The sequence below is a fragment of the Sorex fumeus genome, unplaced genomic scaffold, assembly GCF_029834395.1.
Source record: "Sorex fumeus unplaced genomic scaffold, SorFum_2.1 ptg000082l, whole genome shotgun sequence".
Classification (NCBI taxonomy): domain Eukaryota; kingdom Metazoa; phylum Chordata; class Mammalia; order Eulipotyphla; family Soricidae; genus Sorex; species Sorex fumeus.
In genome coordinates, this window is record NW_026606139.1 from 777,950 (window position 1) to 803,154 (window position 25,205).

General features: G+C 49.9%; 1 protein-coding gene across 4 annotated transcripts in view; it reads left to right on the forward strand.

Annotated features, from left to right (window-relative positions):
* ST3GAL3 (ST3 beta-galactoside alpha-2,3-sialyltransferase 3) overlaps window positions 1-25,205 on the forward strand; it is a 195,811-nt gene that overhangs the window by 18,511 nt on the left and 152,095 nt on the right. For all 4 annotated transcript variants that reach the window (XM_056130874.1, XM_056130872.1, XM_056130873.1 and 1 more), the window contains exon 2: window positions 12,481-12,625. In XM_056130874.1, coding sequence (XP_055986849.1) covers window positions 12,511-12,625 — 115 coding nt within the window. In that variant the 5' untranslated portion in view covers window positions 12,481-12,510. The remainder of the gene's footprint in view (window positions 1-12,480; window positions 12,626-25,205) is intronic.

Here is a 25,205-nt window from a genome sequence, read left to right on the forward strand (position 1 = left end):
AGTAACGTCTCCTTCATCCTAGCCCTGAGATTATATTCAAGGCTCGTTAGGAGAATGAGACCCATCAATGTTACTGGTATTTGGCATATTGGGTGCGCCACGTGGAGTTTGCCAGACTGCCGTGTGGGCAGGCTACATTTGGTAGCCTGCCAGTTTGTCCAAAGTAGGAATGAGATGATAAGATGTCGCTTCCGGGAGCTGGTTTTTATAGTCTCTGAGTCTTGGCCGTTGATGGGATTACACGGCGCCAGGGGGCCAGTTGGTGGGTGTGACCCCTGCCTACTGGAATTTGGAGGATCTGGGTGGAGGATGCTCGGCCCAAATCCGTGTAGGCTTGGAGATCTCGGCCCCGGAACCCGTGTGACTTTGTCCCTCTGCCAACCCCAATAATTAAAAAATAAATGATTAAAGGGGCTGGGGCAATAGTACAGTGGGTAGGGCGTTTGCCTTGCATCAGCCAACCCGAGTTCAATCCCCGGCATCCTATATGGTCCCCAAGCACTGCCAGGAGTAATTCCTGAGTGCAGAGCCAGGAGTAACCCCTGAGCATCACTGAGTGTGACCCAAAAAGAAAAAAAAATAAATCACCAGGGGGGCTGGAGAGAGAGCACAGCGGGTAGGGCGTTTGCCTTGCACGCAGCCGACCCGGGTTCGATTCCCAGCTTCCCATATGGTCCCCTGAGCACCGCCAGGAGTAACTCCCGAGTGCAGAGCCAGGAGGAACCCCTGAGCATCGCCGGTGTGACCCAAAAAAAAAAAGCAAAAAAAAAAATCACCAGATCAAGTCCGCCACAAACCCTTCTTTGCTCCCTTGCTACCCCTTTTGCCCATCCCCAAATCTTTTCCTTGATAGCATATTTATTTGTCTTTGGGTCACATGTGCTGTGCTCAGGGCCCACTCTTGGCTCTGTGCTCATGGCAGCAGTCGGGGGACTGGAGCAGAGGGGTGCCTGGGATGGAATCAGGATCTGCCACATGCCAGCCAGGCGCCTTTCCCACTGTACTATCTCTCCAGTTCTGCTGGCGTATTTTTGTTTTTCCATTAATTTCATTATGTTGCACCTGAGTGAAATGATCCCGTTCTTATCTTTTCTCTCACAACTTATTTTGCTTTTCCTAAGCTCCTTAAGCTCTTTCCATTTTGCCGCAAGTGGCGAGGTGTTTTCTCTTGTTCGTGTGTGGAGTTTGGCGGTGCTTGGGGCCACTTCCAGTTTGGTGTTAGTTCACTCCCAGCATTGCTTGGGGACCCTGCTGTGCCCTGGAATGAACCCCAGGCATCATTCAGTACGCACAGCCTGTGCTGCTGCCCTAGTTAGTGCCTTTCCCCAGCCCACTCCCTCCCTGAGGGCTTTTGGTGGTAATTGTTTTTCGTTCATTGGATGGACATCCAGACAGGGACAGCTGTTTAGCTGCTTCTTTGTTTGGCCTTGGGCCACACCCTTTGGAGCTTGGGGGTGCTCACAGGACCGTGCAGTGGTGGGGATTGATCCATGACCCCCTGATTGATCCATGACCCGCCCACTGAGCTACCTCTCTGGCCCCTGTGTTAACTTCTTGGGGAAGCTCCCCAAGCTTTCCAGTCAGGGGCGTGGATCGATTGTGGTCACGTTTGCACAACTCTGTGAGCTGCAAGCCATTGAGATGTGCTCCTCAAATGGGTGGATTGTACAGGGGACATCTGATGCAAATCAAACCACCAGAAAGCAGTCAGGGGTAGAGAAATAGCCCAAGGGCTGAGAACACTCCAGGGAGCCGCCCAGCCCACCTCCGACCTGCCTCGCTTGGGCGTGTGACCGCAGGGAGGGACTCACAGTCAAGGGCACGGCGGGAGCTTCTTGCAGTCTGGTGTCTGACCAGGGGCGTGTGGCCACCCACCAGCCCGAGACTGCTGGTGCCGGGGAAGCTCTCTGCTTGCTGTTCATTGCTGGCCCGAGGCACTGGAACCTCCACGCATGCTGCTGGAGCCACACGTTTGAGCGCCTTTGCCTCCTCTCTCCAAAACTTTACACCCTGCCGCTGGCAAAAGCAAAGCACTTTGCCGGCCTGCATCTGTTTTCACAGCAAGTCTAAAGGATGAATTTGCAGCCGGGAGGCGTTCGATCTGAAAGCCAGAGATTGTGGGTGGTCAGGATCTCGGTGTCTCCTGGCCTGAGTTCCCTGGATGATGTGCAGCTTGTCCCATCACTTGGGCGCTGGTGCTTTGGGGAAAGGAGGGACTCGTGGCTCGGGGGGCCAGAACCATCATACAGCAGAGAGGGTGTTTGCAGCCAACCCAGGTTTGATCTCCGACAGCCCATCGGTCCTCCCAAGACTGGCAGGGGTGGTCCCCGAGTTCAGAGCCACGGATAAGCCCTGAGCACCCACCGCAAAGCCGAACAAAGCTGCCGTGGGCCTCAGCTTTGTTTTGTCCAGTTACCCCTGCCTGCTCTTCTTGTTCGTCTTTCTTTCCAGATCCTAATTTTTTATGAACTTTGTTGCTTTGTATTTTTGATGCGTGGGTTCATTTTGGTGATCCTTTAAATATTTTCCCCCATTCTTTGAAACTTTTCGTTTGTTTGTTTGTTTTGGGGGGGACACCTGGTAATGCTTAGGGGTTAGTCCTGGCTCTGCACTCAGGGTTTACTCGTGGCAGTGCTTGTGGGACCATATGGAATGCCAGGGATCAAACCCAGGTCGGCCGCATGCAAGACAAGCAACCTTACTATATTATTGCTCTGGCCCCTCTTTTTAATTTTTAAGTGTTAACTTCCTTTACAATTTTTTTTTTGCCACATTTCTTGATGTTGAGCGCTACTCCCAGCATCGGGATAGATGTGGGCAGGGTTGCTCCCAGCAGTGCTTAGGGCCCCTGCAATGCTGGGCATGGAACTCACGCCTCCTGCATGCAAAGCATGTATTCTAGCCGGCTGAACTATCTCCCTGGCTCTTTATCTTATTTATTTATTTGGGGCTGGAGCCCAAAATAATGTTTAAAATTATTAAAATATTTTATTAAATTAATAAAATATTTATTTTGCCTTGCAAAGGCTGGCCCGGGTTCGATTCTTCCGTCCCTCTGGGAAAGCCCGGCAAGCCACCAAGAGTATCCCGCCCGCACAGCAGAGCCTGGCAAGGCGTATTCGATATGCTAAAGACAGTCACAGCAAGTCTCACAATGGAGACATTACTAGTACCCGCTCAAGCAAATTGATGAACAACGGGAGGACAGTGCTACAGTGCAGTGCATTTATTTATTTGTTTTGAGGTGGGAGGTGCACATCTGGCAATGCTCAGGACTGACTCCTGGCAGTGTTTGAGGGGCTGTACGTGGTGCTGGGGATTGAACACAGTTCTGCTGTTGAATAGCAAGATCCCTACCCGTTGCAGTGTCTGTCGTTTGATGACTTTTTACCCAGAATGGTTTTTATGGCTCTTACTGTACTTCTAGGCTGGAGCGATAGCACAGCGGGTAGGGCGTTCGCCTTACAAGCGGCCAACATGGCCGACCCGAGTTCGATTCCTCCGCCCCTCTCGGAGAGCCCGGCAAGCTACCGAGAGTATTGGATATGCCAGACACAGTAACAACAAAGTCTCCAATGGAGACGTTACTGGGCCCGCTCGAGCAAATCGACGATCAACGGGAGGGCCTTTACTTTTACTTTACTTTACTGTACTTCTAGTAATGTCTACCGTTGAAGGCTGGCTGGCTTGCCAGCCTACTGTCTGTGTGCCCGCCTGCCTTGCCTTCCTTCCGTCCTGCCTGCCTGCCTTTCTTCTTTCCTTTTTCTTTTTTCCTTTATTTTTAAAATTTTTGGATCACATTCAGCAGTACTCGGATTACTCTTGGGTCTGTACTCAGGACTTACTCCTGATGGTGCTTGGGGTCCATATGGAATGCCTGGAATTAAATCCTGGTCAACTGCATGCAAGGCAAGTGCTGTACTATTGCTTTAGTCCTGAAGGGCTTTCATTTTTGTGATGTGTCGTTTTTCCGCTCGAGCAAATCGATGAACGACGGGAGGACAGTGCTACAGTGCTCCTTTTCCAGATCTATGTTTTTTTACTGCTTGCATTTGTGTGTGGGTGTAGGAGAGGGTAGAAGTGTTGCTGGTCATCGAACTCAGGACCTCTGACATGCAAAGAAGCCCCTCTGTCGTTGAGTTTTATTCTGGACCGTACGGGTGCCAGGAATTGAACCCGGGTTGACAGTGTGCAAGGCAAGCTCCCTACCCACTCCGCTGTCTCTGCAGCCCCTCTTCTGTTTCTGTTTTGTCCCCAAGTTCTTTAGTTTCTGCTCTTAGTGGGCTCTCATTTGAAGGTATCAATTTAGCGAGGGTGGGTCTCAGAAATTATTTTTAATGGTCTTTCTCTGGTGGGAACAATTTTATTTTTCTCATATTGTCTTTCTTTGCTATGCTTCCCTTTGGTCCTTCCCAGTCTTGGCTCTATTTCAGTTTGGGTCTGGTTCGGCTTCCGCCTACTGCCCACCCCTTTGTCTTTTTGAGAGGGAGAGGGAGGGGATTGGGCTGTGCTTGAGGTGCTCAGGGCTTTCTCCTGGCTCTGCTCAGGGATCGCTCCTGTTGGTGCCAGGGGTTGAACAGGGATTGGCTGCATGCATAGCGAGAGCTCTGACCTCCAGTACTAATCTCTCCAGCCCCTAGCTCTGTGATCTTAGGTAAGATAATTTACCGTTTTCAGTACCAAGGTTTCTCCTCTGTGTAAAGGGAACAGTAACCTCAAAGGATTGTTCAATACTGGTAATACTAATTTTATGTAATACTGCAGACTATGGCAAGTCTGCAATATTGCATAAAATCATGAAATATAATGCATATGTGTATATATATTTTTTTCTTTTTTTGGAGGGGCATGGGCTAGAGCGATAGCACAGCGGGTAGGGCGTTTGCCTTGCATGCAGCCAACATGGCCAACCCGAGTTCGATTCCTCCGCCCCTCTCGGAGAGCACGGAAGCTACTGAGAGTATCTCACCCGCACGGCAAAGCCTGGCAAGCTACCAGTGATGTATTTGATATGCCAGACACAGTAACAAGTCTCACGATGGAGATGTAACTGGGCCCGCTTGAGAAAATTGATGAACAACGGGAGGACCGTGACCGTGACCGTGGAGGGGCATAGGGGCATGACTAGCAATGCTCAGGGGTTATTCCGAGCTCTGCACTCAGGAATTACTCCTGGCAGGCTCAGGGCACCAAATGGGATGCAGGGATTGAGCCCAGGTTGACTGTGTGCAAGGCAGCTCCCTCTCCTCTGTACTGTCTCTCCAGCCCCAAAGTACCGTGCACGTTAATTAGCTGCTTCAATCTGCTTAGTGGTGCCCTGAGTCTGAGCAGGAAGGTTCACATGCTGAAAGAAGGGCAGGGTCAAGTGGTAGAGTACATGCCTAGCCTGTGGGAGGCCCTGCCTCCATCCCTCCTGGGCTCCTGAGCACTGCTGGGTGTGGCCCCCATGCCTGTGGGCTCTGAGCTCTGTGCTGCTGCCTGACCTGAGCCCTCAGATGTCAGGCTCGTGCCAGCAGTGGCTGCCCTCCCACGCCCCACATCCCCGTAAAGAAAAACATGGAAAGAAGTGGTCAGGGGGTGCTGAAGCGATAGCACAGCGGGTAGGGCGTCTGCCTTGCACGCGGCTGACCCAGGTTCGATTCCCAGCATCCCATATGGTCCCCTGAGCACCGCCAGGAGTGATTCCTGAGTGCAGAGCTAGGAGGAACCCCTGAGCATCGCCGGGTGGGACCCAAAAAGCAGGGAAAAAAAAAAAAGTGGTAAGGGGTAGGAGGTGCTGAGAGAGGCCGAGAGACACGTGGGGGCTGTGGCGGTAGTCTGTGTCTTCCAGGCCAGTGGGAGCGCAGGGCCTCCGAGGAGAGTCCCGCCCAGGACTGAGGCATTGCATCCGCTGCTGTGTGGAAAACGGACTAGAGAGGATCCGGGATGCCGTGGGACACTGCCTTGGCAGCTGCTGTGGTCAAACACAAGATTCCGTGGCCTCTGATAGGACAGTGGCAGTGGGGATGGCAGTATCGAAGGGTGCTGGGAGATTGAAGCGGTGAACCCGAGGCCCCAACGAGCCGTGGTCTGTGGAGAGAGATTCACTGGGAGTGGAGGCACTGATGGTGGCTTCTGACGGTGGCACCTGACATGCTGTCTTTGCTGAGGCAGAGCAGAGGCCTGCAGGTTTGTGGGGAGACCCGGGCAACTGTGAAGCACAGATCGAGACACTGTAGTGCAGGAGGGGGGTCTCTTGAACCTCAGGGGCGTCAGCTTTATGATGGAAAAGACGTTATGGGAAGCAGGCAGAATTGCCTGGAAGGTATTTGTGATGAGGACATAAGAAAACCTCAGGCAGTCCCCCCAAGCTGTTCAAGTCTGAGCAAGGGGCTGGGGGGGGGGGAGTCCAGCAGGCAGGACACTTGCCTTGCTCACACCCCTGGTTCAGTCTCTGGCACCTCGTGGCCCTAGGAGTGATCCCTGAGTGCAGAGCCAGGAGTAGCCCGAAAACAAAAATGAACAGAAAAGAAATTTCTGTGCTGTGCAGGTAAATGCACACGTTCTATCTCTAGCATATCTTTTTGAAATATAAAAATTATTTCTAGAGGGGACATGTAATTAGAAATCTATTTATTTATTTATTTATTTTGGGGGGGGGGGTTACGCCCGGCGATGCCCAGGGGTTACTCCTGGCCCTGCACTCAGGAATTACTCCTGGCGGTGCTCAGGGGACCATATGGGATGCTGGGAATCGAACCCGGGTCGGCAGCGTGCCAGGCAAACGCGCTACCCGCTGTGCCATTGCTCCAGCCCTAGAAATATATTTAAACAAGCACCTTCCTGAATGCAGAGCCTTCAGGAAAGCGCCTTGGAGAAAGTTCTGAGCACTGCCACGTACGGACCCAAACCCACACCAAACCAACAAATAAAAACACCCTCAAACCCAAGTCCCAAAGGTTTTAAGGGGGTCAGGGTGGTCGTCCAGTAGATACGGTGCTTGCCTTCCACACAATTGACCTGGCCTCGGTCCCCAGCACCACATGTGGTTCTTCAAGCCCATCAGAAGTGCGAAGCCAGGAATAAACACTGAACACTGCCAGTGTGGCCCCAAAACCAAACAAAAAACCAAAAACAAACCCTGCAAAAACAAAAACTGAAACCAAAACAAAACACAAGCCATTTTTTCCTCCAATGGCATTATTCCTTCATATTGTACATTTGACAGTCCACTCTGGTGGATCGCTTTCTCCTCTAATTTATGGACTATCATTCAGTGGATTCTACTCATCGGCAGACTCACTCATCGGCAGACTCTATCTTGATGCTCAGTTGCTCCAGCTGTGGCTAACCTGTTAGTCACTCCAGCTGGCTTCTTTATTTCGATGTGTCCTCACTCTTGGGGCGTTCTCCTTCCAGTCGTAGCAGGATAATCCAGGCCCATCCTGTGCCTTTTTACCGCTGCCCAGGGCCAGCGTCCGTCCCCCTGGAGCCTTGGTGATTGAGCAATGGGGTTGTAGTGGCTGGATGAGCCCAGAGCTGCCGGAGTGTGTCTCCTCCAGCTCCTGCCGCCCGACAGAGCCAGGGCGTCCCTGTGCAGGCAAAGGCAAACACGCACTACCCACGTCTGTACATGTGTATTGGGGGCTTGGGGTGCATCTGTTTGTGCTCAGGGCTTGTTCCTGCCTCTGTGCTCTGGGCTGCTGCTGGTGGTGTTGACTTGGTGCTGGGCTCAGACCTGGGCCAGCCGGCGTGCGAGGCAAGTGCCTTACCCGCTGTACTCTCTCTTCAGCCCTGTCTTTGTCTTTATACGTTTGGCGTTTTAGGTCATGAAGTCCATCGGTTCACATCGATACCTCTAATTCCAATACAGATCAAACTATTTATTGTTTTCCCATTTCTTTATCTGTACTTTCCCTCTCTGTCACCGAGTAATCGGTCTCCTCGGTACATCTCCTGATTTGGTCGGTTCCCACCCTAATGCCCTCGCCTGACAGACTGAGGCCCCTTCCCCCTTTACTCCAGTTGTATGTGCACGATTGCTTGGTCCCAGCCCTAGTGACTTTTGATCAAAAACTTCAGAAGGCCAAAGAGAGTGTAGTGGATAAGGCACTTGCCTTGCATGCGGCTGACCTGAGTTCCATCCCCAGCACCCCAGAGGGTCCTCTGAGTCTGCCAGGAGTGATCCCTGAGCTCAGAGGCAGGAGTAAGCCTGAGCACTGTTGATGGGCTCCAAAGCAAAACAGACACAAACTCAGAAAGGAAGAAAGGGGGGCCTGCACAGCCTTGCATGACATGGATCTGCCAGTTTACTCAGCCCCCTTTGAGGTACATCTGGAGTACTTCCAGTCTTCTAGAACACCACACGAGTATCTACTAACTAGCATGTACCGTTGAGTGTGGTGGCAGTAGGCCCTGATCAGATCGGTGTGAGCCTGGCTTATCTACTTAGCTGTGAAACTTTGTGGTATGCAAACCAGTGGCAAATCGTGAAAGTTACATTATTTAATTAACATTTTGTTTTGTTACTGTTACTGTTAGTGGTTTTTTTTTTTTTTTTTTGGCAAGGCTCAGGGATTATTCCTGGCTCTGCACTCTGAAATCGCTCCTGGCAATGCTTGGAAAACTATATGAGATGCTGGGGACTGACCCGGGTCAGCCGCTTGCAAGACAAGTGCCCTATCCATGGTACTATGACTCCAGCCCCTCATTCCTGTCCTGTCCTGTCCTCCCATTGTTCATCGATTTGCTCCATCGGGCCCAGTAACATCTCCATTGTGAGACCTGTTACTGTGTTTTGGCATATCGAATACGTCACGGGTGGCTTGCCAGGCTTTGCTGTGCAGGCAAGATACTCTCAGTAGCTTGCCGGGCTGTCCGACAGGGGTGGAGGAATTGAACCCGGCTCGGCCGGACTGGCTGCGTGCAAGGCAAATGCCCTACTGCTGTGCTATTGCTCCAGCCCCTGCCCCTCATTAAAGTTATTGAAAAAAAATAGTTTAAATAAGGAATACACACTTTGTTGGGGGTGTGGATCAGTGGTAAAGTTCAACCATTCATTGCACGATGCAGGGGGCCCCGGTAACCACTCTCCGGCCTGGGGAGGTGGCCCGAGGATTGATCCGATGGTGCAAGGAAGGACCAACCGAATGAACACGAGACACAAGAGACAGAGTACAGTTTAGAAATAGAGAGAAAAAGGGACAGGCTTTATTGAGGGATACAGGCTGTTTATATAGGGTCCGGGCAGCTCAGTCAGGAGCAGAGGCAATATAACCATATATGGTAAGGTCAGCAACAAGAGCTTTACCTAACATTCAAGGTAGACTTTTGTACATCGAAGGGTCTTGTGGCAGTAGGTGCATCCTGAGCTTTACATTTGTATATCAAAGGGTCTTAGGGCAGTAGATGCATCCTGGAGGTTATTATAGATAAGGCCAGATAAGATAACTGTCAGCCTGATGTTATTTGCTATAGATCAGGCATCCACTGAGGTCAGGAAGCCCTGGGAGACTGTCACCAATGTCTGTCCCAAGCAGTTCCTAACGTGGGAACCATGGCCAGGGTCTATGAGAGGGCTCTTGGCTTCCCACAGCATGAGGCCCGTGTTTGATCTCTGGGACCATATAAACAGAACCAGACCATAACCATCCTGCTTTCTGTGGACAGGATGCGTAAACCTTACATTTTCGCTGTCTTCAACAGGACACGTAGTCCTTTGTGCTGCTGGGAATGCGAGTCTTAGATTTCTTTCTCACTCACAGGACTTCCCTGTGGGTGCATCGAATTATAGAATCATTGTTCTCCGTCCTCAGTGATCTGCATTCCTCTGTGCCCAGCAACTGATTCACACTAAGTGCGACACCCGGGCATCCTGGTCCTTTTTCTTCCAGTTGTGAACCAGCTGGGTAGCGGGGTCAGCAGGGAGCCCCCCTGCCATGGCCCTCGTGGCTGCTTGTGTTTCTCTGTGTCCCCCACCCCTCTCCTGTTGGCTCCCCACTGTCTCTGGCCAGCGCCTACTTGGTTCAAGAAACAGCCACGTTTCGCCGTGCCCTTCCCGGCCGTGGGAGGAGCTCTGTGCTCTGGCGAGTCCCTGAGTGTCTCCTTGACCCTCCTCAAGCAGCTTACTGGAACCTCTTTGAAAAAAGGAAGTTTATTTTATTATTTATTGGTAACAGTTGACACAATGGAGACGTTTCTGGGCCTGCTCGAGCAAATCAGTGAACAACGGGAGGACAGTGACAGTGATTATTTATTGAATCACCGTGAGATACACAGTAACCGAGTTGTTCAGGATTGGGTTTCAGTCATACAGCATTCCAGCACCCGTTCCTTCACCGGTGTACATTTCCCACCACCAGTGAAGAACGCCCCCTTTGAACTTCCTTCGTGTAACTGCATTGTGTGTGCCATCTGTTGTGTGAGAGACTCCAGCTGACACAGATTTCACTGTAGATACGCATTGATTTATTTCTCTGGTTCCCTGTGGAGGGACACTAATATTGTTTCCAGTGTTTGATTCTTAGAATCAGTGGTGCTAATAACATTGATGTAGGGGCCGGAGCAGTAACACAAAGGGTAGGGCGTTTGCCTTGCACGCATCTGACCTGGGTTTGATTGCCAGTACCCCAAGTGGTCCCCTGAGCACCACCAGGAGTAATTCCTGAGTGCAGAGCCAGGAGTAGAGGTGAGCATTGCCGAGTGTGACCCAAAAAGCCAACAAAACAAAACATTGATGTAAATATCTTTTAAAATATTTGTTGGAGTGTTACTTTAAGAACAAGTTATAGCAGGGGTAGAGAGAGTTCACCAGGCTGGGCCGTGGGCTTTGCCTGGGTTTAGTTCTGGGTACTGCCGAGTCCCCCAAGCTCTGTCGGGAGTATCCTCTGAGCACCACAAGGCCAAAAAACGGGGAGGAAAGTTCAGATATTAAAAAGTATGGCTTAGCATATGAATGTTGTAAATTTCGATCCATATGTCCAAATTGCTTTGAGAGAGTCTACCAGCTTACATTGCTACATTTTTTTTAAATAAATCACCGTGAGATACAGTTACAAACTTACAAACTTTGGTGCTTCCCTTTCAGTCATACAGTGCTCGAGTACCCATCCCTCCCCCAGTGCCCATTCTCCACCACCAATGATCCCAGTATCCCTCCCATCCCCTCGGTGTTTTTTTTTAATTAAAAAACTAGAGGCAATAAATGTGACTTACAACAAATAAGTTCTAGAAGTGTATAAAGGAAAAAGTGCTTCTTGTGATCCACCCCTTTCCCTCAAAGTAACCACATCAACCGTTAACTGTCTCCATCATCCTTCTTTCTTCTTTGTTTTTATTGGAGGGGGTGTTGGGCTGCACCTGGCGGTGCTCAGGGGCTCCTCGTGATTCTGTGCGTGGGGGTTGTGGTGCCTCTGCCCCGGGGATCTGGTGGACAAGACCCAGATCTCCGGCGGGCCCCGAGAGAGAATGCAGAAGCCACATTTGTTGACTAATGGCAGACTGCGTAGGCATAGACACAGTTGAGGCTGGCAGAAGCAAGAAATGGCTGCAGAGTAAATAAGACAGTCAGAAGCTGCACGGTTCGAGGAACCGTCCCTTTATTTTAAAGGAAGTGAGACGCGAGTGAAGGTGTTCCAGGCAGAGTGGCCTCCCCAGGGGTGTTTATCCCAAATCCTTGGGATATGTAGTGGCGTCACCTTACATGCACAAGGGACATTCCCGATGAGCTCACGCTGAGCCCTTAGTGTGAGGGACCGTCCTGGCTGCCCAGCCTGCTCCACTTACATGACCCTGAACGTCAGGAGCAGAGAGGTTCTGTTGGGGAGCAAAACCAAACAAAGTGTGCGGGAAGGAGAAGTTGGAGAGCTGCCGAGTGGGAGGGACGCGGGTCTCGAAGCAGACGCGCCCGGGCATCAGGAGCAAAGGCTGGCGAGAAAAACGTAGCTGCAGGACACGGGCATGGTCCAGGGGTGGATTCGTCGGCAGAGTCTTGCGAAGGGACTTGAGCCCTGCTGACCGTGGCCGAGAGGTGGGCCTGCAGGGCCTCAGCAGATGGGAGTTAATCACCCGTGTCCAGTCGCCGTGATTGTGGCGCTCTGTGACAGCAGCAGGAGAAAACGGGGCCAGTCCCATCAGCTTCTGTGTCAGTAACGAACTCCTTGTGTTACGTGAAAAAAGGGGCTGGGGAGTGGGCAGCCACGTGGCAGGGCAGGGCCGTGGGGCTCCACTGAGGGCAGGGGCTAAGGGAGTGGGGGAAGGGCAGCTGGCAACATTTCCTGGGGAGCCTTGGCCGCTGACGACGCAGGCTGAGCTGACTTCCCCCGGGGCTGCTGGCAGGCCAGGGCGGACAGGTGGAGGGTCCCTGCCGGGAGCTCCTGGGCACTCTTGCTGGTTCTTCACTTGGAAAGGCTCTGGACACAGTTGCTTTGAGGTCCAGTCTTCTGCTCCGAGGAGCGCTTGCTTTGTCTTTGAAGGCCTCACTGTGTGTTTTTGCTCTCGCAGGTCATGTAGGGGGCCGGAGACCATGTGAAGATGGGGCTCCTCGTGTTTGTGCGCAACCTGCTGCTAGCCCTCTGCCTTTTCCTCGTCCTGGGATTTCTTTACTATTCGGCGTGGAAGCTGCATCTGCTCCAGTGGGAGGACTCCAGTAAGTGCCTGGGGGAAGCCCCGCAGACCGATCCCAGGGTGCGGGCAGCTGCGGTGCCCTCCGATTCTTCAGAGAGGGGGCCCTCGTCGGGGACCGCTTCCGGGGCGCATGCCGAGAAAGTCGGCATTTTGTGGAAACTGCATGCCGGGGAAAAGCCCAGCGGGAGTGAACATGTGCAGAACACTGGCAGCCCGCGCCACTCGTGCGCGTCCTCTGAGCGGTTGTTCTCTTTGGTTCCCGGGTGTCCTTCCCCCTCCCTGATCATCTCGGGCCTCAGGCTTGAGATGGAGGGATGGAGGTTGGCTTTCTTCGACGCATCGCTTATTCGCCTCCCTATTTTCCGTGACTTCTTAGCTTTTTCATTCTACTTTATTTCCCCAAAGGGAGCTTCCGCTGCCCAGTCTTTCTAACCCAGACTCGGACTCCAGCTTTTCCAGTCCCTGCCTCCCACCGGGTGCCTGTCCGCTCCCCCCCCCCCCCCCTTGCATTGGCTTGGATTCACCCCCGTGGCTGGTGTTGGGTTTGAGTCGAAGGTTTTGTTGAGTGGCTCTGACCTTTGCATGATCTCTTGGCTATAGCTTGAAGGGGTCACGCATTGAGCAGGAGTAGTTTCAGGTCCTGTGTGTGTGTGTGTGTGTGTGTGTGTGTGTGTGTGTGAGAGAGAGAGAGAGAGAGAGAGAGAGAGAGAGAGAGAGAGAGAGAGAGCGAGAGCGCTCATGTATACACGCATGGTAAGGGCTCCTTCTGGTTCTTTGTCTGATGGTTGTCTGAAGCTGATATGGGAAGTACTGGGGAGTCTGATTCTTAGTGGTTGTGTTTCCTCTAAATTGATATTTTCACAAATAGCTGTTGGAAATCGCTGGGAGTATATGGTGTCTCTCTTTGGTTTTTTTTTTTTGTTGTTTTATTTTTAAGTTTTCGGGTCACACCCAGTAGTACTCAGGGGGTCACTCCTGGCTCTGCATTCAGGAACTCGGGGGACCATATGGGATGCCAGAGATTGAACCCAGATCAGCCACGTGCAAGGCAAGTGCCCTCCCCGCTGTGCTGTCTTGTCTAGCCCCAGGGAGTCAATGTCTCCATACACGAGGTAAAAATGAGTCAGAAAGAGTTGAAAGAGGCAGCTGGCACTTGACCTGTTGCTGCGTGAATACCCTGCACTTGATCGTAGCCAAAAGGCGGAGGAGTGCTGCTGTGTGGAGACTGTCCCTCAGAAGGACGCATGTCTCCGAGCTGCTGAGGCAGCTTCAGAACAGCATTCTGTTTCTGTACCACATCTGCCGGTGCTCAGGTCACACCTCGTGGTGTTCAGGGGCCTTGAGCAGTGCTGGGATTTGGGCTGGCCTGAGCTGCATGCAGGCACATGCCTTAACCTTTGTACTGCCTCTTTGTTCTCCTCCGTCCCCATTATTTATTTTTGAGGCTGGTTCTTCCAAGTGGTCTCTCTCAGGCCCTGCCAGTCGAGTTTTTGTTGTGTTGGAGGCCACACCCACTATGCTCAGGGCTTACTCTTGCCTCTGTGCCCAAGGGTCACAGGACTCCTGGCAGGACTCGGGGGACCTTGTGGGTTATCAGGGATCCAACCCAGGTTGGCCATGAGCAAGGCCAGGGCCCTACCTGCTGTACTGTCTCTCCGGCCTTTGCCAGCCTCGTTGAAATGGAAGGAGATGCCTGCGGATGAGGGCCAGGGGCAGCATAGAGTGTAGGGGGCTGAGCTGTCTGTTAGGGCCAGATTTACATATGCTAATGAAGCAGCTGGAAGCAGCTGTAGGGGCTGGGGTCTGCGTTCTGTTATGAACTGGTGACCTGCAGACGCTCTAACCCGGATGAGATAATAATTTCCAGAGAGGTCGGAAGGAAATTAACTTTGTGGACGATACCTGTTGAGTGTCAGGTCTTGATCTAGACAGTACACAAATTTAATTTAATTTTCTTTTTACTACCACCGTGTGAAGACGCTTTTATTATCCCTATTTTCCAGATGAGCAAACTGAAATATCTCGCTTAATTAGTTACTATAGTAACGCAACTAATTATCAGAACTGGAATTGAATTCTTAGGTTTTCTCTCTTTAAAACCTATACGTTAATTAGCTTATTGAAAATGTATAATAAATAGTAAAGATAGAATCTAATTTTGTATTCCAGTCATTAAAAGGAGAGAGAAGAAGGGCTCAGAGAAGAAAGAGAAGAGTGTGGCGAGGAGGTAGGACGGAGGAGGCAGAGCCGGGGAGCCTTTGTTCTCCAGGCCAGAGCGGGGGTCCTTGGGGGGAATCCCGAGAGCTCGGTGCTCCCACTGGGCCCCAGTTCTAGGGGGCTCCCAGTTATGTGAGACGTCTCTGGGAGCTTGACCCAATTTCTCCCATAAATATTGAAGATTCCGCAGTGCATCTGGCAGGGAAGAGGAAAAGAACTATTTTGAAATATTCAGGGAACCACATGTGGTCTCCCGAGCCCACCAGGAATGACCCTGAGCACAGAGCCAGGAGTGAGCCCTGAGTGCTTCTGGCTGTGGTCACAAACCCCAAACAAAGGAGTACATCAGAAAACCAAACGGAGAGGGCCAGGGTGCGTGCTGGCACCCAGGAGACTGGGGTCAGTTCCTGGCACTGCTTGGTCCCCTGAGCCCTGCTCAGTGGCCACTGCAGCAGCGTCTGGGCACTGCCCTGGGAGTAGCCCCAGCACTGCCAGGTGTGAGGTAAAAACCAAAAGGAAGAGAACAAAGTAAATGGAGAAGAATACCCTGTGCTGAGCCGCTGAGAGCCTGGCAGGCCAGGCATGGGCCTGGCATGTGGGAGGCCTGGGCTCCACCCTCCACACGGCGTGGTCCCCGAGCATTGCTGGAGCAACCCTGAGCACCCAGCCGGCCGTAATTCTGGAGTACCAGTGGGTATGATCCAACAGTCCCTCCCCCCAAGAAATACTATGCCAACACTAACCAGAAGCAAGCAGGGGTTTCTATTAATTTCATGCAGAGTAAGGAAAACGAGCGATGATAAGGGCATTGCACACTGAGAAAGGAGTCGGTTCATGAAGAAAGCTGAAATTCTTGACATGTCGGCATTAGGCAAGAACTCATAGAATTGCAAATAACATGAGATGAATCTTCTGCTGGGAGTGTCAGCCCTCCTCAGTGAGAAACAGACAGGTCCAGAGGCAGAAGCCAGCCCGGGTCTCGTTAGACTTAGCAGCCTTCGGTGGCCTGGATACAGCCTGTGTCTGTGAAGCCGCGTGCAGACACAGGGTGACACATGTGGCTTCTCAGGTGCTCATGGAATGGTCAGCATTAGAGTCGGTGGGTGCTTCTGTCACTTACTCTTCACAATGGAGAAGTACGCGTATTCTCTTGACTCTGGCACTTAATTCTTTTATTTTACTAATTTTGGGAGAGTGTCCCCCCCCCCCCCCCCCCCCCCCCGCCGTCCCGAAGCAGTGCACAGGATCTCAGGGGCCACTCCTAGCAATAGTATTTGGTCAGTTGGGCCAGATGGTTTACAGATGGTTTAGTGCTAGTACCCAGCAATGCAGTGGGACTGGGGGCCACCAGGGTTCCTCTGGCAGGGCTCAAGAGTTTCTAGGACCACATCCAGTGATGCTTGAGGCAGGCGCGGGGGGGGGGGGGGGGTAGTGAATGAAGTGCTGGGGACTTTATGTGTGTGAGGCCTCTGCCCCTGAGCCCTGAGCCCCACTCTGAGACTGTGTTAAAGTAGTGCTCTGTATAAGAGTTGGTTAGTTGCAGGAACATAGTGGGTGTTGCAGGTAGGGCACTTGCCTTGCCTGTGGTTGATGCTGGCTTGATGCCCGGCACCCCATATGGTCTCCTGAATCCCACCAGGAGTGATCCCCAAGTGCAGAACCATGAGTAAACCCTGAGCACTACTGGGTGTGGCCCAGAACCCCCCAAACAGACCAAAAATCTAATTTGTTTGTGTCTGGAACAATAGCACAATGAGTAGGGTGCTTGACTTGCACGTGACTGACCCTGATTTGATCTCTGGTACTGCATATGGTACCCTGAGCCTGCAGGAGTGATCCCTAAGCTCAGAGCCAGAAGTAAGGTTTGAACATCGCTCTGGAGGCCCAAAAACTTAAGGAAAAAAAAGTTGCATAGTTGCCACTTATCAATAGAATTGAATCCTGTGATCCATTTCATCAAAACTTTACATTTTAGTTTATTATTTTAACATTTATTTATTTCCAGTTAAAGTGTGTCTCTCATAGGATTTTTTCCCTATATCATGTGACATTAAAACATTTGTAATACTAACTTTATCAATATTAGCAACTCCTTTTGTGTTCCTGTCTACATTTACTAAAGATCCTAACCACAGAGTTTATAAAATATGCATAATCTGATTATTGTAGAGAATGCCGTCCTAGCAAGCAAGGCAGGGTTTGATCTGAAACTGGTAGGGAGAAGCACTGAATTAACTTAAGATATTAGTATCTAGTGAGGCTGGAGAGATAGTTCAGAAGTTAAGGCGCTTGGCATGTATCCAGCTGACCCTGGTTGATCTCTGGCACAGCAAATGGTCATGGTCCCCCAAGCACCATCAGGAGTGATCAATCCCTGAGAACAGAGCCAGGAGAAAGTCCCACATACTGCTGGGTGTGACCCCCCAAATGATATTAATACATTATAATAAAATATATTTTTTTATGTTTTTGGTTTTGGGCCAAACCCGGTGATACTCAAGAGGCAGTCCCGACTCTGCATTCAGGAATTACCCCTGGCAGGCTTGGGGGACCATATGGGATGCTGGAGACCGAACCCAGGTCAGCGGCATGCAAGGCAAATGTCTTACCCGTTGTTCTATCACTCTGGCCCCTATGTTATAATTTTTAAGTGGGTGTCATTTTAAAATGAGTTGTGGTTTGGGATGTGACTCAGTGCTTCACATTACTTATGTGAAGCCCAGTTTAGTCCCTAGCACTAAGAAAAGAAATAAGGGGGAAGCTAGTATTTCTGCCCTTCACTTAGGGTTGCTCTGCTTCTGGTCTGTCAAGCTGGTGTTCCCTCCATAAACAGCCTCTAAAGCCACACAGAAGTGATACAGCTGTGGTCAAGGAGAAGGACTCGGGAGGGGGAACGCCAAGGTTGACTAGTCCTCTCCTCGGAAACGGTTCCCCAGCCCTGTTCAGGTTGACGCCTGAATCGAGGCTGAAGTGGTCAGAGTCTCTGCTCTGGGGCGTCGCTCAGGGCTCTCAGATAGGAGTGTATATGTTGTTTCCATAAATTTGCAGCTGGGGACTGTGTGTGTGTGTGTGTGTGTGTGTGTGTGTGTGTGTGTGTGTGGTTTCTATGTATCTTCAGCTGAGGCCTCTGTGTGTGAGTGTGTGTGTGTGTGTGTGTGTGTGTGTGTGTGGTTTCTATGTATCTTCAGCTGAGCCTCTGTGTGTGTGTGTGTGTGTGTGTGTGTGTGTGGTTTCTATGTATCTTCAGCTGAGCCTCTGTGTGTGTGTGTGTGTGTGTGTGTGTGGTTTCTATGTATCTTCAGCTGAGCCTCTGTGTGTGTGTGTGTGTGTGTGTGTGTGTGTGTGTATAGTTTCTATAGATCTGCAGTTGAGAATGTGTGTGTGTGGGGGGTTTCTATGGATCTATGCAGCTGAGGACGGGGTGTGTGTACTGGGGATCAAACCTGGACTTCCTGTGTACAAAGAATATGCTCAGCCTTTTGACCCAACGCTCCAGTGCCAGGGACTTGGAAATTTTAGCTCTGCAAGAGAGGCGAAGGCTCGCTAAAGCATTTTCCATGTCTCACTGAGCTAAAAGAAAGGAATAATAATCTCACTCCAGAGTGAGTGAGATGTGCCCTTAATTTGCCCCTATAAGGGCTAAAACCAGGTTCAAACTAGACGAATTTTGAAGGTTCCCAGCAGGCTCAAGAATGAAAAAATACCACAGACTTTCCTCAAATTCACTCTGGCCAAGGCTCAAATCTGCTTTCCAGAATCCTGGTGATCAATCAGTAATTGAACCTCCTGTTAAAATACCAGTCTGGGTGTCCTGCGGATGCCGAACTCCACAGACAGGTGCCTGGTCACAACGGGTGACAGCAGGGCACAGAGAAAATGCCCAGAGCTGTGGACACTAAGAATGGTTTGTAGCCGCACATTGCTGGGGGGGGAGGGTGGGGGCTGAAATTTCACTTGGCACTCTTCAGAAGAATATGATGGGGGGCGGGGGGGGTAGAATCTAGATGTTAGCAAAACAAGGTAGCTATTATGAATAAGTTAGGAAATTAAGGGAAAATATGGTGAACAATAAGTAATCTCAGTAGAGAAATGGCAAAGTATAAAGTAGGACCAAGTTCAAACTCTAGAACTAAAAAATATAGGAACAAAAATGAAGATTTCAGTTAACAAAGGGTGGGAGCCAACGGAAGTCAGTGAACACGAAGAGGATGCAGTAGACATTATCCAGGCTGGGGGTTGAGTGATCGTGCAGGGGCTTAGTACTTGTCTTGCATGTGGCCAGCCCTGGTTTGATTCCCAGCACCATAGCTGGTTGATCTAGTACCAGCAGGAGCGATCCCCAGGAATAGCTGGGTGTGACCCCCCCCCCCAAAACAAAACACAAGATAAAAAAATTTTCTAGTCTGAATCCTGGAGAGAAAAAATATGGGGAATGATGAGAGTCCCAGGGAGAAAGCTCGGTAAGCCAGAGCACAGGGTTTGGTCCCCGACATGGGAGTTCCCCGAATATCACTGTGGGTGACCCCCAGGCATCATCAGGGGCGGCCACAAACAGAAAATAGCAGAACCTCAGGGAGCTGTAGAGCAATATAAAATAGTCTAGCGCGTATAAATTATATATGTAATTATCCCACACATATGTTCACACTAACATATATATATAACATATATATATATATATATATATATACACATATATACACACCAACAAACACTTGGTCTCCTGCATCCAGGGAATACACTAGGTGTAGGAATGGGAACTTTGCACAGGAGGTCACGAATGTCAGCGCTAGTGTAACCGGACGGCCTCAAGCACAGTTAAGACAAAAACAAAACACCTTTAGGCTAATGGAAAGTAATAGAAGATAGAAACTTGGATGTGGAGGGAATCAGTGGCCACTGGAAGTGGCACGTAATGGGCAAATACAAAAGCTCTCCTTTCTTTAAATTGCTTGAGACAAAAGTGAGACTCCAGCGTTGTAAAGTTTAAGCGCTTGCAGAAGGAGACTTGAGCGCGCTTCCACAGGTGGGTGCATGGATAAAGCATCCTGCCGAAAGATGCTTGTGGGAAGGACAGAGGAAGACAGAAACGTGGGGACAGTGAAGCCAGTCGGCGGGGCACGTGACGCAGTTGCACTTTACGTGCGTGAGGCCCTGGGACAGCTGAAGAAATAAGGTGAGAACAATTAAATAAAGATGTGAAGACATACGATATTGATTCTAAATGCACTCTGATAGCTTAATGGATCGTCCTTAGTTGACTTACTAAAAAATATATAGCTAAAAAAAAATAGAAGAAATTAAATGGAGCACTAAAAAGATTTGGCTAAACCCATACAAAGCAGGAAATCAATGTAAAAATAAAACCAGGGACTACAGATATGTCTCAGGTGGTGAGTAGAGCATGTTCCTTGCCTGTGCAGGGTCCCAGATTCAGGAATTCAAAACCAAACAGCAGACCGGGAGTTAACTCAGAGGGGGAAGCTTGATCCCAGCCCTGCAGGGTCCCCACGCATATTGAGAAGAGCCCTGGTGACCCCAGAGCGCGGCCTGTTGAGCAGTAAAGCATCAAGCCCATGCTGCACAGCCGAGTGGTTCTAGGAGTGACCCGGAACCCCCAAACACTGTTTGGGAGGACCCCCAGAATTAACAAAAAGTAAAATGAAGAAAAAGGGGAAAATAGGAAATAAATGGTAAGCCAGGAGACTTCAATTTTTAGATGTGAATGGATGGAAACTCTGGTTAGTTCTCAGATTGCTAATAATGTATATCATCTGTGTCCTAATAAGATATGTATTTTAAACTTAAAGATAGAAACAGGACTGGAGTGATAGTACAGTGAGTAGGCTATTTGCCTTGTACGACCAACTTGGGTTTAATCCCTGACACCCCACATGGTTCTCTGAGCACCGCCAGGAGTGTGAGTGCAGAGCCAGGAATCATTACTAAGCACAGAGCCAGGAGTAAGCCCCGAGCACTGCCAGGTGTAGCCCAAAACAGAACAAAAGCCCAAAAAGTTTTGGCGTTAGAGCAATAGTACCGTAGGTAGGCTATTTGCCTTGCACATGTCCAACCTGGATTTGATCCCTGGCACCTCACGTGGTCCCCCAGGAGTATCCCTGAGTACCCACAAGTGTGTCCCAAAAACAAAAACAAACAGACAAACAAACAAAAAGGACACAGACAGATTCAACATGCCTACTCAGATGGAAAATTTATATACAGTAACCATCCAAACAATCGCACACCTGTATTTTAGCAAATTATACTTTAAGAGAAAGTATTTATGTTAGATCAGAGGGGTCATTACATAATGATCAAAGGACCCCACCCACATCAGTTCACGCATGTCCTGTCTGTTGTAAGGGCAACATGCAATAGTTGTGAAAGATACCCAGGAACTTGGAAGCCCTAAAAAACCTATTATCTGGCCTTTACAAAAAGATGCTTGCTGATCCCTTAAGAATTTGAGTAGGAAACAGCAAACTTGAACCCTACAGTATAAAGAAGAAACCACAAGAGAACATAGGGAACATTTCAAACTGAATGGATTAAAGTACTGTTACATGTTTTGGCTTTTGTATCACACCCAACAGTGTGTGTTGCAGTGGTGGGATCAAGCTTAATCCTGGCTGCAATCAGAGATTGTTACTGGTGGTGCTCAGGGGCGCAGGCATCCTGGGTGCTGAGGATCAAGCCCAGGTCTGCTGTGTGCAAGGTAGCACCCTACCCACTGGACTGTCTCTCCAGCTCCTCTTACGTTTTGTTAGGTGCACCACGAACCTTGCTTAGAGGAAAAGGTCTAGCTTAAAACGATTCCATCAGAAAAGAAATGAGTTTTAAAAGCAGTGATTTGTGGGGCCGGAGCGATAGCACAGCGGATAGGGTATTTGCCTTGCACGCGGCCAACCTGGGTTCGATCCCCGGCATGCCACATGGTCCCCCAAGCACCGCCAGGAGTAATTCCTGAGTGCAGAGCCAGGAATAACCCCATGAGCATCACTGGGTATGACCTAAAAAGCAAAACAAAACAAAACAAAAACAAAGCAGTGATCTGTTTCCCCCAGAAGGGACAAGAGAAAGGGTAAGTTTGATCCAGCGTGCAGTCTGATTGTCACGCTTTTGAAATAACTAGATGTTTATTTAGGAAACAAAATTGTTATCTCATACTATACACAAAAATTTATTTATTTATTTATTTTGCTTTTTGGGTCACACCCGGCGATGCACAGGGGTTACTCCTGGCTCTGCACTCAGGAGTGACTCCTGGCCGTGCTCAGGGGACCATATGGGATGCTGGGAATCGAACCCGGGTCGGCCGTGTGCAAGGCAAACGCCCTGCCCGCTGTGCTATCTCTCCAGCCCCCAAAAATTCATTTTTAAGTGGAAGGTAGACCCAAGCTTAAAAGCTAACACAATGAAACTTCTAGAACCAAGCAGGGAAATAGCCACTTGCCATTAGACCTATAGACATTTTTAGTCAGACACAGAAAACATCACACACACACACACACACACACACACACACACACACACACACACACACACTGCTCATGTGAACCATAGTCCTCAGTCCCTAGTTTGTACTTACAGAAATTAAAAGCTTTTGTTCTTTAAAGTGCTCTGTCACTGAGTGCCCGAGAACAGATGACTGGTTAAAGAAACTTTGGTACATCTACACCATGGAGTACTATGCAGCTGTTAGAAAAGATGAAGTCATGAAATTCTTATACAAGTGGTACTACATGAAAAGTATCATGCTAAGCGAAATGAGTCAGAGAGGGACAGACATAGACAAATTGCATTTATCTGGGGAACATAAAGTAACAAAATAGGAGACTAACACCCAAGAATAGCTGAGATAAGTACCAGGAGGATTACTCCATGGCTTAGAGGCCAGCCTCACATGCTAGGGGAAAAGGCAGCTCAGATAGAGAAGGGAGCACCAAATAAAGGGTGTTGGGAGGTTCCTTTAAGGATGGGAAATGCGTGATGAGAGTAGACTATAGACCGAACAAGATTGCCACTCAAGGTCTCTTTTGCAAACCACAGCACTCAAAAGGAGAGAGAGAACAAAAGGGAATGCCCTGCCACAGAGGCAGGGTGGGATGGGGGGGGGGTGGGAGATGGGAGGGATACTGGGATCAGTGGTGGTGGAGAATGGCCACTGGTGGAGGGATGGGTACTCGATCATTGTATCACTGAAACCCAAGCACAAAAATTTGTAAGTCGAACCCGGGTCGGCCGCGTGCAAGGCAAACAACCTCATGGTGTTTCACTAATAAAAATTTAAGGGGAAAAAAAAATAAAGAGCTCTGTCAATAAGCGGGGCCCCAGGAATGGCCAAAGTGTGGGACAGCTGCTTGGACAGTGTGAGTTTGGTCCCCGGCCTTGTGTGCCACGTGTCATCACTGCAGAGCTGCTGTGGGTCCCCCGTGCCCCTCAGGAGTCTGGTCTCTGGCTGCCACAAGGAAGGCCGGGCCCCCAAGTCTGCACCACTTGCCAATGTGTACTGGTTGGTCATTGCAGTATCTACAAAAGGAAGGGAGGGAAAAAATAGAAAGAAAGAATGTTCCGAAGACTAGGAAGAATGCTGGCAAGCATGAACTGGACCAAGGAAGCGTGCTTACAACTTGATACAGAAGCAGATAACTTGGTTAAGAAATTGGACAGTGTTGGGGCTGGAGCTGTAGATGGCACAGCAGGTAGGGTGCGTACCTTGCATGCAGCTGACCTGGGTTCGATCCTTAGCATCCCATGTGGTCCCCTAAGCCTGCCAGGAAAAATTCATGAGCACAGAGCAAGGAGTAAGCGCTAAGCACCACCGGGTATGGCCTACCTCCCTGCCTTTCCCCAAGAAAAAGAATCACTTAATCACCTAACTTCCCGTTAGTCGTCGATTTGCTCGAGCGGGCGCCAGTAATGTCTCCATTTGTCCCTGTCGCGTGCTAGTGTAGCCCAATGGCATCTGTTCGCTCCGGGAACATGAAGGGCCTCAAACCGATCGTTCATGATCTTGACGAAGAAGTCTGACCATCTGGTAGGTGGGCGGCCACGCGGTCTTTTGACATCCTGTGGAATCCAATCAGTAACAGCTCTAGTCCAACGGTCGTCTTTTAAGAAAAAGAAGAAAAGGAAAAAGACAATTGGGCAAACTTGTCGTGCAGAAATATACAATGGGGGATGGAAAAGAAAGTTCAAGGGGCGGCTGCATGCCTTGCATGGGTGAGACGTCACATTCCAGCTTGGTCATTGTGTGGTCCTCTCAGCACCACTGGGTGTGACTGTGGTGCCCCTGAACACCACTGGTCCCAAGCAGCATTGCATCACTGGCCCAGCCTTGGCCGTCATGGTCCACTGTACATCGCAGGAGAAAGCATGCATATCGGCAGATAAGCTGTTCAAAAGATATTCATCATCATCAGGCATCATTGAAATGTAAATTAGAACACCAGTAAATGCCACTTCACTTTTGTAAGAATGTCTACATTTTTATTTATTGGTTTTTGGGCCAACTCAACTGTGCTCAAGGCTTACTCCTGGTTCTGTGATATAATGTACTTTATTATTTTAAAATTTTTTAAATTTTTTTTGCTTTTTGGGTTACTCCTGGCTCTGCACTCAGGAGTTACTCCTGGCGGTGCTCAGGGAACCATATGGGATGCTGGGAATCGAACCCGGGTTGGCTGCGTGCAAGGCAAACGCCCTACCCACTGTGCTATCTCTCCAGCCCCTTAAAAGAAAGGGGATTAAGGGTCAGTTGCTTGTGAGTCACATGGCTCTGTCTTGTTTCTCTCCTCCTCCTGTTTTTTTTGGGGGGAGTCAGGTACCTACATCATCATCATCATTATTATCATTATTATTATTTTGGTTTTGGACCATACCCAGCAATACTCAGGGGTTTCTCCTGGCTCTGCACTCAGGAATCACTCCTGGCAGTGACTCAAAGGACCATGTGGGATGCTGGGGATGAAACTCGGGTCAGCCTCATGCAGAATATGCCTCACCCACTGTACTATTGCTCTGGCCCCCAGGTACCCACTTTAAAAGAATGTAATCAGGGGTCATCAAGTTAGTACAGTGGATAATGCACTTGCCCTGAATGCAGCCAACCCAGGTTTGATCCCTGGCACCATAATGGTACCCTACCCCGGCCAGAAGTCATCCCTGAGTACAGCACCAGGAGTAAACCCTGAGCACAGTCTATGTGGCCCACAAACAAAATAAAATGATGCAGTTAATAAAAGAGATACAGAGAAAGAAAGAGGGGCTGAAGATGGAAAGGAGGAAAGGAAAAAAATGAAGCCAGCAGCAAACTGTTTTGATTACTTATTCTGTGAGATGGGCTGGAGCGATCGCACAGCAGGTAGGGCGTGTGCCTTGCT